At 33.5% G+C, this 12,876-nt stretch overlaps 3 protein-coding genes across 5 annotated transcripts in view; 1 reads left to right on the top strand and 2 right to left on the bottom strand.

Annotated features, from left to right (window-relative positions):
- Window positions 1–33: 33 nt before the first annotated feature.
- On the top strand, window positions 34–3,026 carry LOC110995189. Its single transcript, XM_022262241.2, has 7 exons — window positions 34–246; window positions 309–513; window positions 591–664; window positions 740–814; window positions 999–1,103; window positions 1,211–1,333; window positions 1,476–3,026. Exons 1-7 carry the CDS (start codon window positions 76–78, stop codon window positions 3,006–3,008), a joined length of 2,286 nt encoding a protein of 761 aa, XP_022117933.2. The 5' UTR covers window positions 34–75; the 3' UTR covers window positions 3,009–3,026.
- An 84-nt stretch (window positions 3,027–3,110) lies between these two features.
- LOC110995181 (contactin) lies at window positions 3,111–8,372 on the bottom strand. The gene is made up of 3 exons (XM_022262228.2): window positions 4,738–8,372; window positions 4,238–4,423; window positions 3,111–4,156 (listed from the first exon to the last, which is right to left on the bottom strand). Exons 1-3 carry the CDS (start codon window positions 8,161–8,163, stop codon window positions 3,866–3,868), a joined length of 3,903 nt encoding a protein of 1,300 aa, XP_022117920.1. The 5' UTR covers window positions 8,164–8,372; the 3' UTR covers window positions 3,111–3,865.
- Window positions 8,373–10,158: 1,786 nt separating this feature from the next.
- LOC110995194 overlaps window positions 10,159–12,876 on the bottom strand; it is a 39,624-nt gene continuing 36,906 nt past the window's right edge. For all 3 annotated transcript variants that reach the window (XM_022262249.2, XM_022262247.2, XM_022262246.2), the window contains exons 6-8: window positions 12,416–12,627; window positions 12,027–12,217; window positions 10,159–11,723 (exon numbers count right to left, since the gene is read on the bottom strand). In XM_022262249.2, the coding sequence (XP_022117941.2) occupies window positions 11,499–11,723; window positions 12,027–12,217; window positions 12,416–12,627 (628 nt within the window). In that variant the 3' untranslated portion in view covers window positions 10,159–11,498. The remainder of the gene's footprint in view (window positions 11,724–12,026; window positions 12,218–12,415; window positions 12,628–12,876) is intronic.

Genomic DNA, 12,876 nt, shown 5'->3' on the forward strand with positions numbered 1-12,876 from the left:
TATTTTTCAGTCAGGTGAATGTCATGTCATTTTTGCGCAATCATGAATAGTTAATAAAAATATATATTATGAACAATGGCACCAATACGTTATAGTTTACATTATGAAGATTATTCAGAGCATTTAATGTCGAGATTCGGAAAGCTTTTACAAATGCAATCATTCGTGGATATGACTTTAATGTGTAGTTCTCATACTTTACGCGTACACAAGGCTGTACTAGCTGCAAGCAGTGCTTACTTTCAAGTGAGTAGTAGGTATTTTATTAAAAACATTTATAACTTAATAATTTACGCTTATAATTATAGGATGTACTGCAAAAGCAAACTGGAGAACCGCTAATTATATTAAAAATGCGATTCGGCGTTATGAAATGCTTAGTGGAATTTATGTATTGCGGCAAAACGCAATGTCCTGAAGAGCATTTAGATGAATTAGTATCGGCTGCACAGTTTCTGAAGATAAAGGGACTATCAAAAGTAACCAAAGAGGGTCTCGGTATTACAAATACTTGTAAGATGAAAAAGTTTTTATAACAATTGGTGTTTAATTCGGTTATATATTGGCACTTACATACAATATTTTTTAAGGCGAACTACCAGTGTTTACTCCTCCTGTTGTTATCAATCGTCCACCGAATTCCATGACTGACTTGCATGCCCAGGTTCATTTTAACATTTTATAGTGTGAATATTTATAATATAACTACTAAACGTAATAGTACAAAATTTTCTTATAGGACAATCTCGAATCAAAGTCAATAGATCAAGCAGCGACAAACACGTCCCAAAGTATGGACAATCGAAATACTCAAGTAATTATTTAAACTTATTTCTTTTTCTCGTGCATTAATTAATTTTCTTATGCATTCATAACGCACGTATTTAATACATCAGATGGGATGTTATAATTCGTAGCAAAAAAATATAAATTAAAACCAAGGAATACACTCGTATATAATTTATTATTTCGTTTATGAGATAATGCTATGATTTTAGGATACAGTAGTTCGAATACCGTTTGACATCGAAAATAAAGGAATGAGTTCTGGAGATTTTGACTTAAGATCCATACGACCACGACGAGGCAGACCAAGCATGAGGGTAAGACTAATTTTACGATTTTATTGATTTTCCAAAATAATAGGATATCGATTTGACAAGTTGTTGATCAACTGAATCAAGGAGGCGACTATAAATATATTTTTCAGTCTGGCCCGTGGGACAGTAGTGGATTAATAGGCCGAGCTGCAGAACGAGCCCTGATGCGAAGAGAACAGGACTCGCGTAAAGCCATACACCACTTAAAGAATTTGCAGTCTCGACAAATGCAGGTTAGACAACTAAGCTTCAAAGTAAATTCTTAGCCGAAGACATAAATTTAGAATTATTACAGAAATAATAAAAATTTATATATTTTTTATAAAATGTTATGCTTTCCGATACGGCAGTGTCTATCATTTTGATTATTTATAGGACTATATGGATAGAACGTTGACGCAAGCAGTTAGCAGTATTTGTGAACCTGAATCTTCCACGCATAGTTATATGAATATAGACAGCGATCTTATGTATATGGACCAAACCGTATCATCCAATATGTTGGACCCACCCATTTCATTTTCGAAGGACTCTACAGTCAACGAAACGTCAAAATCCTCAGATCCTGGTACAGCTATGACTCAATACGTGAATGCTTTAAAAAGTGCTGGCCTCCCAACAGATCTACCTATTCTATTTGAATCAAGCGACGGCTCGTACATCAATGTCAACGAACAAGTTCTTCTCGATATGGTTCAGAGCAACGAAATAAAATACGAAGTAATTGAACAGCCTGACATTATTGAAAAGGTCTCGGATCCAAGTGAAATTAAAAGTATCGATGATCTATCCAAATCTATAGAACGAGGAGAAATACTGATGGGATCAAACAATTACACATCCGGCAACTCCTTTGAGAAAGATAACATTGCACATCAAGATGCGATAACCAGTTTAAATTCTATACTTCCTGATAGCTTAGAATCGTTTAACGAAAATCAAAACTACGTAGTATTAGGTAGTGGACTACAAAATAGCAATACGATGGATACTGAAAGTACAAACGATTTTACTTGCATTGAAAGTGACATGCAATTTTTTACCAAATCTATGAGTGAGGATGTTAAAAATTATTACCAACAGCAACAAATTAATGATCCAAGAGACACACTTTGCCCTGTTACTAATTCACTTGATTCTAGTTTTAGCATGTCTTTATTAGATACAAAGAACACGTCATTGGGAGAAGGAATATCCCAACAATATAATCCTCTTAATCCTGAAAGAAATGACGACTGTTATGATTTTAGTATGCAGTTATCCCAATCTTCACATTTTAAAGAAGACGAAATTGATTGTTTAATCTCACCAACAAAGCCGACGGATAGCGATAGGTTTGATGAAACAAGCGTCAACAGAGTGCAAGAACAAGATGAAATCATGAAAGACTTAATGGACTTGGAAAGCAATATTAGAAACATTCAGGATGATTCTACTACTATTCTAACAAAGCACAAAGAACAAGATAATAGTGTTAACTTTGAAAACATTAATCACGTATTTAATAGTGAATCTAGAACAAATGGAGATATTAGGAAAACTGACATAAACGGTAGCTTTTCACCTACAATCCCACATGATTTAGATTGGGATAAAAATAATGAAGAAAATTTAGCACCGGTCACTGCAGAAACTAAGCCGAATGTAGATTTCTCTGAAGTTTTGAAGACAAATGAATGGACTGGTTGCGAAGAACATGATAATGATAACGATACGAACAAAGTGTTGGGAGGCGACTTCAGTACTCTTCAAGAGGATATCCCTTTTGCCGTGGGGTTATTGCCATTAAAACCCCAGTCGCAGGCCATTGAAGATAGCAAATTGTGTAAAAGAAAATTAAGCGATAATGACTTGTGTAACGTAGATGCAAAGTGCCTTAAACGTAAAGTTAAACATAAGATTACGTAATCATTTAAAACTAAGATATGTGAAAATAATAAAATGTATGAAACCCTAAAGAGAACTTTCTATTTCCTAAACGTTAGTAGAGTAAAATATTAAAAGTCAGAATTTTAATTTAAAAGATTTTATTAAAAATAAATGTTCTTACATATTTAACAATGTTAAGGCAGTATTTTAACTAACATAGGCCTTAAAATTGATACTTAAAAGCATAGAAATATTAACTGTCATGAACATCACAAATACATTTCAAGGAGCAGTAAAAAATGTTTAAAATTCATTGGTAAATGGCGCTGCCATTCATTTTGTACTATGCATATGTTTTATACATACTGTACATAATATTCATTAAATTACTTATCTATATATTAAAAAATGGCTCGGATTCACATTGAATACAAATTATACGTATGAGATTGCTTCATTGTTAATACAAACTAAATATATCTACAGGCGTTATTGTCTAGAGTTAAAATTATAAGCATAAAAATAACAAAACAGTATAAAAATATGAGTAAATAATTTAAAATTAAGTGACGTAAAAGCATAAACCGAAAAACAAAATGGCCGGACATAATATCACCATACAAAATGAATTATTATAGATTTAAACTTGTGTAAAAGTATAAAAAATATATTTAAAAAGCTGCTATGATAGTCACTAACCTAGACGTTAACTCTAAGTATTAAAAATATATAAACATTGTTGTCTTTAAGAGTTTCAAATATTGCGAAACTGGTTTTAGCAAAATCTTTTTCTTACAAAACTAACATTTATTAATAGATGTAAAATTCAAAATAACAATTTTTTTCTGGGAATGTGTAAGTTTGCCTTCATATCTGATTTGTCATATTTCTGAGATTCATATTATAATATAGAGAGTTATTAGAATTAGAATGGATCTTAGAGGAGTGTGTTTGTTTCCTGTTCCTCTTACGTAATAGCCGTATGCGTCACTATGGTAATCGCCCATTTGGAATGTTATAGCCGGGGAGGACATTCTTCCATCACCTCCATTGGAATACGCCAGCACTCGAAGATTATATGTTTTTCCTGGTGTAAGGCCAGTAACATAGGCTTCTAGTTTGTGATCCACTGGTACTAAAGTGTCATTAGCTACACTCATGTCTTGATCGCTCTCCCAAACTCGTACCTTGAATTATTTGAATGGAAGAATTGTATTAGGGGATTTTTGCAAGACTTATTAGCAATTAAAAGGTTTTAGTCAACTTACCTTATAGCCAAGAAGAGGTTCTTCTTCAGACGTGGGTTGTACGTATCTCCATACAACACGAACAGTGCTCGGGTTTACAGCCCAAACATTGACAGAGGCTGGAGGCTTCTGCGGAGCCTTTCTGTATGTCCTCTCTAAGTATCGCTCGCTTTCTGGCCCTTCACCCGCCGAATTGAATGCCATCACCTGTAATTTATAAATTATATAAAAACATATACCGATTTCGTTGACAAGATTTTTGATACAATACCGAAAATTCGAGTGTACTCAACATGAAACATAAAATGATTTAGTTGGTAAAATTTATATTTTATATGGCATTTATAACGATTTTAATATAACATTGATTACATACTACAATAATTGTTACAATTATATAAGGTTCTCCCGTCAGTCCCGTCAGTATATCGATACTGTATAGACTGAACCTAATCGTGGATAGTAACACTAAAGACATCTCTAATTAAAATCATATTACCATATATTAATTAATAAATTACCTTTACAAAGTAGTAAGTGTCAGGTTGCAAACCCACAATAAGAGCCCAATTACGTGTCGTCCTTGATAGGTAATAGATACATTCTTCCTCTTTGTTCTCCTGCTTCCAGTACTTCAGACGATGACCGATTAACTTGCCTCGAAGTCTGTCTCGGGATTGATCAATCGGGTTCCATGTTACATTTAGAGCAGTGGAATTGAACGAATGTGATTTAACGAATTGCGGTGCAACTTGTGGCATATCTTCCGCAGAGTATATGGTAACTATCTCACTCTCTGGTCCCGAACCTAGATCGTTAAATGACTGTAATTTTACATTATAAGGTGTAAAGAAATAATCCAAAGAGATATGGACTATATGCATTCCAATATTTCCAAATTCCTTAAGCAGTAGCGATTGAAATTCAACTTCGGAACCATTTCGCCTCCAAAATATTTTATAGTGAATTCCAGGTCCATTTTGCAGAGCTGGGGGTAGCGGAGTCCAAGTAATTGTAAGGTCACCAATTTTACCCCCACCGCCTCCAATATTCGATGGGGCTTGGTAAGGTTTATCCGCTTGCGTCGAAAATTGAGGGCTTGGCGAAGATGGCTCACCAACTCCTAAACTATTTACCGCTTGCACTCTAAATTCATACACGGACCAAGGTAACAATGTTGTTGATATAACTGCTCGTTTTCGTCCATTATATCTATCAATCTCCATAACGTTCACAACATTATCATTGATCGCATACCAGGAAGAGTTCCATTGTGTGCGACCAGTGATCACGTAGCTAGTAATTGGACGACCGTTTGGATTGCTGTCCGTCCATTCTAAAGTCACAGAAGACCGTTGAATGTTTAACACTTGCAATCCCCCAGCAGGACCGGGCGGACCCTCTATGCGTAATTGCATACGCGATGATATCCGTCCAATCGCAGATTTAACGATACATTCATATTCGCCAACGTCAGACAGGCTAACGTCATATATAGTCATTTCGCCACCATCTATTTTAATTCTTTTATCTGCAAAGATATCTGAAGCCTGTTTCATACGAATACCGTTATGATTCCAGAGATATGCTGTGTCTAATAAGGGATCAATATCTGCACTGCAATGTAAGAATACAGTTTTACCAACTTCTGTAGTTATTCTAGGTGGTAATTTCTCAATAAATCGTGGGGCTCTCAAAACAATGAGGCGTCCGCGACTTTCATCTGATCCATATTGATTTTTCGCAACACATGTATAAACACCTTCGTCATCTCTAGAAAGTTGTCTTATTATGAGATTCCCAGTTTCAGTAATAAATCTTTTCCCACCAGCACCTATGACGATATTATCTTTTTTCCATGTGAATGTTGGTTTAGGAGCTGCTTCAGGATTACATTTCAAGGTAACATTGCCTCCTTCGGATCCATATGTCTCACTCTCTAAAGGTCGTTTCTTAAAAGATGGCTTTAAAGACAGAACTCGTAATTGTCCTGATGTGAACCTGGCTTTCAGTTGATTCTTTGCTTCACATTGATACATACCAGGATCTCTACTTGGATCCAAATATTTAATGATCAAAACATTGTCTTGTATTACATACCTATCCTTATCTTGTAATTCTAAAGCATCTGTGGACAGTTTCTCTCCATTTTTCCACCAAGTATAATTTACATCTGGAATACCAAATGCTTCACAATTCCAATGCAGATCACCTTTGTTATCCATATGTTTATCAGCAAGGGGTATTGTGAAATTTGGTTCTGCTTGTACTTTTAAAAATACACTGTTTAGTATATGAGCTCTATCATTACGTACATCACAAATGTATTCACCTTCATCTTCAACAGCTACTTTAGGTATTGTAAGTACCCTATCAAAATTACTTAAATATGCCTTTTTGGGCATAGGACCATTTTTCCTGGTCCAATTGTAAGATGGCACTGGATAACCAAATGATACACATTCTAATCTCACTTCTTGGCCTACTACAGGTGCTTCGGGAAATACTTTGGGAAAATTATTTGGGAATTTTAATTGCTGGTAATCAGAATGGGGATAAACAAGGAGTTGAAAGAATGGACCATTTCTTCCTGCATCTGACACTTTACTCATAACATTACAGCTGTAGTTACCTCTATCAATAGTTTCTAATGCAGAAAAATAAAGTCCACCATCATATGACACAAAAACTCTTCTATCTTCCTCTACAAGGTTAGGAAAGTAATTCCTAGCCCATAAGAAATTAACTGATGGGTAATAAGATGGAGGATCACAATACATAACTTTTCCCCAATATTGTTTACCACTCTCCACTGATCTTTTTTGGTTAAACTCTCTTATAAACCCAAAAGACAATCTGACCGATTCCGATCTAATTGTACCAAATTTATTTGTTGCTGTACAATGATACTTGGCGTTATCTTTGTCAGCATCTGGATTATAAATTATAATAGATCCTCCACTCAGTATAAATCTTGAGTCTGAAAGTGGATCTATTTCAGTAAAAACTGGGCTGTCTACCTGATAGTCTTCTCTAAACCACCTATAAGAGGGTGAAGGGTACCCTCCAGCAATACATGATAACTGTACATGGTGGTTACGAAGTGGATCATAAATGGTATCTTCTGGCTCTTGAATAAAATATGGCCCTCTTGGAATTCTTTCTGGGTCAAATGTGTCTAAACCATATGTAAAAGATCTTTTTTCTTCAATTAAATAATGCAAACGTTGAGTTTGTCCTTCACAAATAAAGTGAAAATACTGTGTACCTTCTACAGGGGCTAAGCCCCACCTTCCATCTTCCTGGGAAAATCGATATACTAGATAGTCTCTAGGCAATAAATTATAGCTCATATAAGTCAATTTGCGATCTTCAAAAAATGCATTATCCAAACCAGACAATTGGGATCCATCACCATCATTTGCCCAATAGCCTGGAGATTGCTGATGAGCACCCACATACCACGAGCCACGTTGTGGATCTATACGCATTAGTGTAGTGATTATAAAGCCATGTTCTTCAGGGCTATTCACAGACACTAAGTCTGCTTCAAAAGCTTGGCATATTTTTCGACCTTCATTACGCGGCCTATTCGGTGATTTAGTAAATCGGTAACACGACTCTCTATAACGAATCCAATTAGGGGGACACTTAAAGCGCTCTTCATAATCTAAACCCGCGTAATATGAAGCAGTGTTTTGAGGATCTACCTCATTATCGCCATCTCCGTAGGTGTCGGAATTGCCACTGTCATGATAGAATGAACTCTGGAACGTATGTTCATTTGCATTAACAGGAAAACTGCCATAGGGAATCTGTATAGGTGGACGATATGAAGTTCCATTCTGATATGTGTCTTGTTGATATGGTTTTTGAAAATTGGGATTATAAGGAGGCTCTAAGCCTTGACACGACACATAAACCACTAGAAACAATAACCGTTTCATGTTAAAGTTTTGTTTATCACTATATAAAATGCATGATAATCACCGCACAAGAAAATGTTCAGTCTATATGCATATACAAAAGTTATTTCTAAGTTGTCGGTTTAAACATTTATCATATATTTATTGTTTTATAAATAAATCTTTCAATAATGAAACCGACTCACAAAGTCACAAACCGCAAACATCAAATTCGTTATTCGATGCCCCGCCCAGTGTTGCCAGTCAACTTACCAATCTAGTATAAAACTAAACATGATTAACGACCATGAAAATATGACAAAACATAATATGCTAAGCTTTATTACATTTAAATAAATTGTGGGTATAATAAAGTAGAATAATTCAATCATACCAGTATTAGCATCTACAAAGTACAAACCTATAAAACTTTTAAATGAGTATCAGGCGGTGTCGGTATTTAGTCTGGAGTAATAATATATACTTATATAACAACCATCATATTTTTATTATAGTGTTTATCTGATTTACGAAAGTTAAATATTGAAAAAGAGGATCGTTTACGTAGTCTTATGCTGAGTATGCTGCATAAAATATTGCTAAATTGGCAACATTGCCACCGCCATAGTTATTAGTTAACTAAAAAAAGTAAAAGGAGTATTATACATACCATTGTTGTCAATTTATTACTTAGCGGCTAGCAATGCCAATGCCCCGGAGCAGTGTTCACAACCGTACATGTACGATAATTTCATAGCTACGTACGATGTACGATGGAACGCGACTATCGTACACAGATTGTACGATAATTTCCGTTCTCACGAAAAATTTGATGATTACACAGATAGCCCAATAATAATTACAGTTTTTAGTGTTAGTGACATCTATTGGCTCATTGTTTTATTAGGATCACATGCCGTTGCTTCATGGCGCAATCCTTTCATTGGTTATTACTGTTGTTCAATATAAATTCGAAATGTTGGCACGTTCATGACACTCGAAGTGCCCTCGTCCGACGTCCACTCCCAGCTCAAGTCTTGCCATACGTCGAACATCTAATTTGAATTATTATTTCTTCAATTTAAAAAACAGAAGTTTACAAGATTTAAACTATAAATAATTTCCTACATACATTATTGCACGTTTCATATGATTTATAAAAGTATTTTATCCATTTTCCTGACTTGTACGATAATTTTTATCCATGTACGATAATTTTTCGGCCTCTTGTACGATAGTTGCCTGGCTTCAGGTTGTGAACACTGCCCCGGAGTTTCACTCGTGGTCCACTTCAAAGTCGGACATTATACATATTTTCGTTATGATAAAAAGTATAGTTTATTTAGTTTTCTTAGTTGTTAATTACTTCCTTCGGACCTAGAATTGAATAGGACACAAATATTTTCTCTAGATAATATTAGATATATATAGACTAATTTAGCTTAGGTTTAATCCTTTTTATTATTGTTATTATCGGTATATTCTGACATAAATCTGTACACCATAGCCAATTTGTATACCTTTGATGATAGATAAGTTATTGGAGTATCAAAAAGCATGAAACGAAATAAATACAAAAAAATTGAATTGATGTATAAAAAATACTATTTATATTAATATTTTAAAAACCAAAAGGTAAACTATTTAAATATGCAATACTTTTAAATAGCCTTCTAAACACATGAAAGTATCGCGGGAATATCTGAATCGGACCAGTTTTACCTTGCATATTACTGTATACCACCCACAAATATATTACTTATTTCAATTCATTCAAATTAAAGCTAAATATATATGTTCGGCAAAATTACTTTTAAATTAATTTCTGATATCGAATTACTTTTTAATCGTTTTTCATTGGTTACTTTTAAGTTTACTGCATTTACGGCTTTATATCGTTATCATTTTAAGAAGGATGATAATGTAACTAGCTTACGTAATGCCAAGCTTGAAATTATTAAACTTAATAATATATATAAAAATATATTTATAATATTAAATTGCTATAAAAATTAGGTAAAATAAGACAAATTCAAATTAAGATTATTTAGTTTTATTTTTTTTATTGTTTACCAACAAGAAATATTGTGTCATTAATAATTATAATACTTACAGCATAGAGTATAGCTAAAACTGACAGTAATTACACAAATTACACAAGTGTCTTGTATACCATTGTATAAAACATCGATTACAAAGTAAGTTTATCAACAATCCGCGCATTCTCTTATAATATCATCACAGTTAAATCGTGTACTTCTTAGTTTTCCTTTCCATATTAGGGCGGAATATTATGTATGGTTTTATCGTTACTATGGAACATCCAACTACATACAAAATTTAAAAGTTAAACAAAGTAACCAGTAATATATTAATATTCTCTGGTACCTGAATTACCGAATTCAAACATTTTCAATTCGCATTGAACAATATTACCAGTATGTCACCCTTGTGCATGTGAAAATGTATCAATAAATAACGTTATTCAAGCTTTTTTGTTGGTAATTTTTATTCATTTAAAATAATTTAAAAAATAATTTGTTATCTTATGTACAACATATTTTCGATATGCATAACTATTTTGATAATTCTTATATTATTGGACCATATTTAACATAAGTAATGACAACTAATAAATATCAAATAGGAAAACATAACAACGAACAAAAATTTAGCACAAAGGAATAATTAAAACATTAACATAACTGTTTTAAGTGAATAGTGATGTTGAACAAAAATACTTAACAATGTGATGATATTGAATAATTTTAAATATATCTAATATGAATTAATTTCTTAAATAATTTGTTCAAATTTTTGTCCATATGAATTCTCCGTTATCAGTAAAAACTATAAATTGATCTATTTAAACGTAAAACGCGTTCACTTATTGCACAATCTACTCTTACATGATTCTTAGTTTAAATTTAGTTTCTGGTAACTTCTTTATCTACTAAATAATTAATATCTATCATTCTCACATATTTATCTACTGATTAAACTAGCTTTTACCATACACCAACATTAAATAGCACCCATTAAAATATCATACTGTTAAAGCGACATTTATTATTTACAACTGCGTATTTATTTACATTATTTACAAAGATACACAAAAATATTTTACACCAAACATTTACAATAGTGGCTGCCTTCAAATCTCGAATTTGTTCATAAATAAATTATTGTTTTAAATTGACAATAACTAGGAAACTTACACTGAGATTATACCTACTATATTGACGCTTTTTATACGTGCTAGTTTTAACATGGCCATAGTGCATAGATCATATTAGTGTAAAATTTTTGACATATCGTTAAAAATTATACGTCAGAGCGGCCACGAAATTAGGCGCCCTTTCCATTTATGATTATTGTCAACTGACAAGTATAGTCTCAATTTTCAAAAGTTGCCTCAATTTATCTGTAACCCGTATTAATGCGACTTTTGAAGCCCGTACATTGACTTTTTCGCCAGCACAGAGAAGTTGGTGACACTGGGCTCTCTCTAAAAACTCTTGTGTTCTTATTTCACGGAGTAGTTCCTTTGGTGACCCTGACCCGCAATGTATCTGTTTCAGTAAAGACTCCTTTGATTTTATCTGAAAAAAAAAAAGTTATTCATTATTTTTAAGGCATATATTTTTCCTTAGTATCATTCACTTGACTTATAATAAACAGAGTCCAATGTTTTTATCAATCCAGCTATAAGTAAGATACAAAAAAGTTTCAAATAAAGAATACAGTATTTACTCTTTATTGACTATGGCCGACAGCCTGGCTGGCTCTAGAATAAGATTTTCAAATACTATATAATATTTGAGAATAAGTGAAAAGGTAACTAAATAATCTTGCTTACGAACTAACAACTTTAGTTTATCTATAAATAGACATAGATAAGTCACCTGTAAAATATTAGTGACATCCTGTAAAAGGCACCATAATCCATCCGCTGGCTGGCCAGTAGCAGTCCGCAGACTATAGAACGGTGGTAGAGGGGTGTCTGTGCATTGTATCTCTATGGTAGAGTCAGGGGTAGGAGGTGGCGAAGCGGGTGGCGGGAAAGATAGGGGCTCGCATCCCATCTCTTCGCGATCTAAAATAATTATAATGATAATATAACATTCGAATAGGTATAAATTAAGTAAATTTTTTTTTATGATTGATAAGATTATACATAAATGTCAAAAATTACGAAACAACTTATGATAGCCTTTTATAATATGTATTTAGGGTAATTAAATATTATAATAATGCTTTTCTGTGTCGAATTACGTACTTCTTCAATACTTACCAATAATTTGGCTAGGTGGCGGAAATCTCCAGGGGTCTACTGACAGGCCCTGCACATCTGCTATGTAAAGGCGAAGTAGCTTTGCCGCTGTACCTTCAGCTAGTTCCTCTGGCGTTTGGCCTGCATATGTCCCCAAAAGTGGGTCCGCCCCATAGGAGAGTAGTAGTCGAATAATTTCTATATGACTACTTTCACACGCTTCATGCAGGGGCCTGTAAAGGTATGGTAATATGTAACTTCATAAGATTACTTAATACCTAGTAAAACTTCAGTCTGAAGCAATTAAATATATACGAATTTGTAGAATTTAAGTAATATATATCAAATTTATTCCTATATTCTTTCATATATGCAGGCCTATGAGTTACTGTCGCCCTAATCTAGAATTTTTCTAATACCTTCCGTGACACATTCCTCTTATATGACAAGTTTGCTATCTTATTATCTTATATACATTAAAA

This window comes from Pieris rapae, chromosome 2 (genome assembly GCF_905147795.1).
Source record: "Pieris rapae chromosome 2, ilPieRapa1.1, whole genome shotgun sequence".
Classification (NCBI taxonomy): Eukaryota; Metazoa; Arthropoda; class Insecta; order Lepidoptera; family Pieridae; genus Pieris; species Pieris rapae.

Bases quoted from the DNA above. Each gene is read 5' to 3' on its own strand.
- LOC110995189 (XM_022262241.2), top strand. From the start codon at position 76: ATGGCACCAATACGTTATAGTTTACATTATGAAGATTATTCAGAGCAT. The intron at 247-308 runs GTGAGTAGTAGG...TTATAATTATAG, and splicing joins CAAGCAGTGCTTACTTTCAA to GATGTACTGCAAAAGCAAAC. The intron at 815-998 runs GTAATTATTTAA...CTATGATTTTAG, and splicing joins TGGACAATCGAAATACTCAA to GATACAGTAGTTCGAATACC.
- LOC110995181 (XM_022262228.2), bottom strand. From the start codon at position 8,163: ATGAAACGGTTATTGTTTCTAGTGGTTTATGTGTCGTGTCAAGGCTTA. The intron at 4,424-4,737 runs GTAATTTATTAA...TATAAATTACAG, and splicing joins ACACTTACTACTTTGTAAAG to GTGATGGCATTCAATTCGGC. The intron at 4,157-4,237 runs GTAAGTTGACTA...AAATAATTCAAG, and splicing joins AACCTCTTCTTGGCTATAAG to GTACGAGTTTGGGAGAGCGA.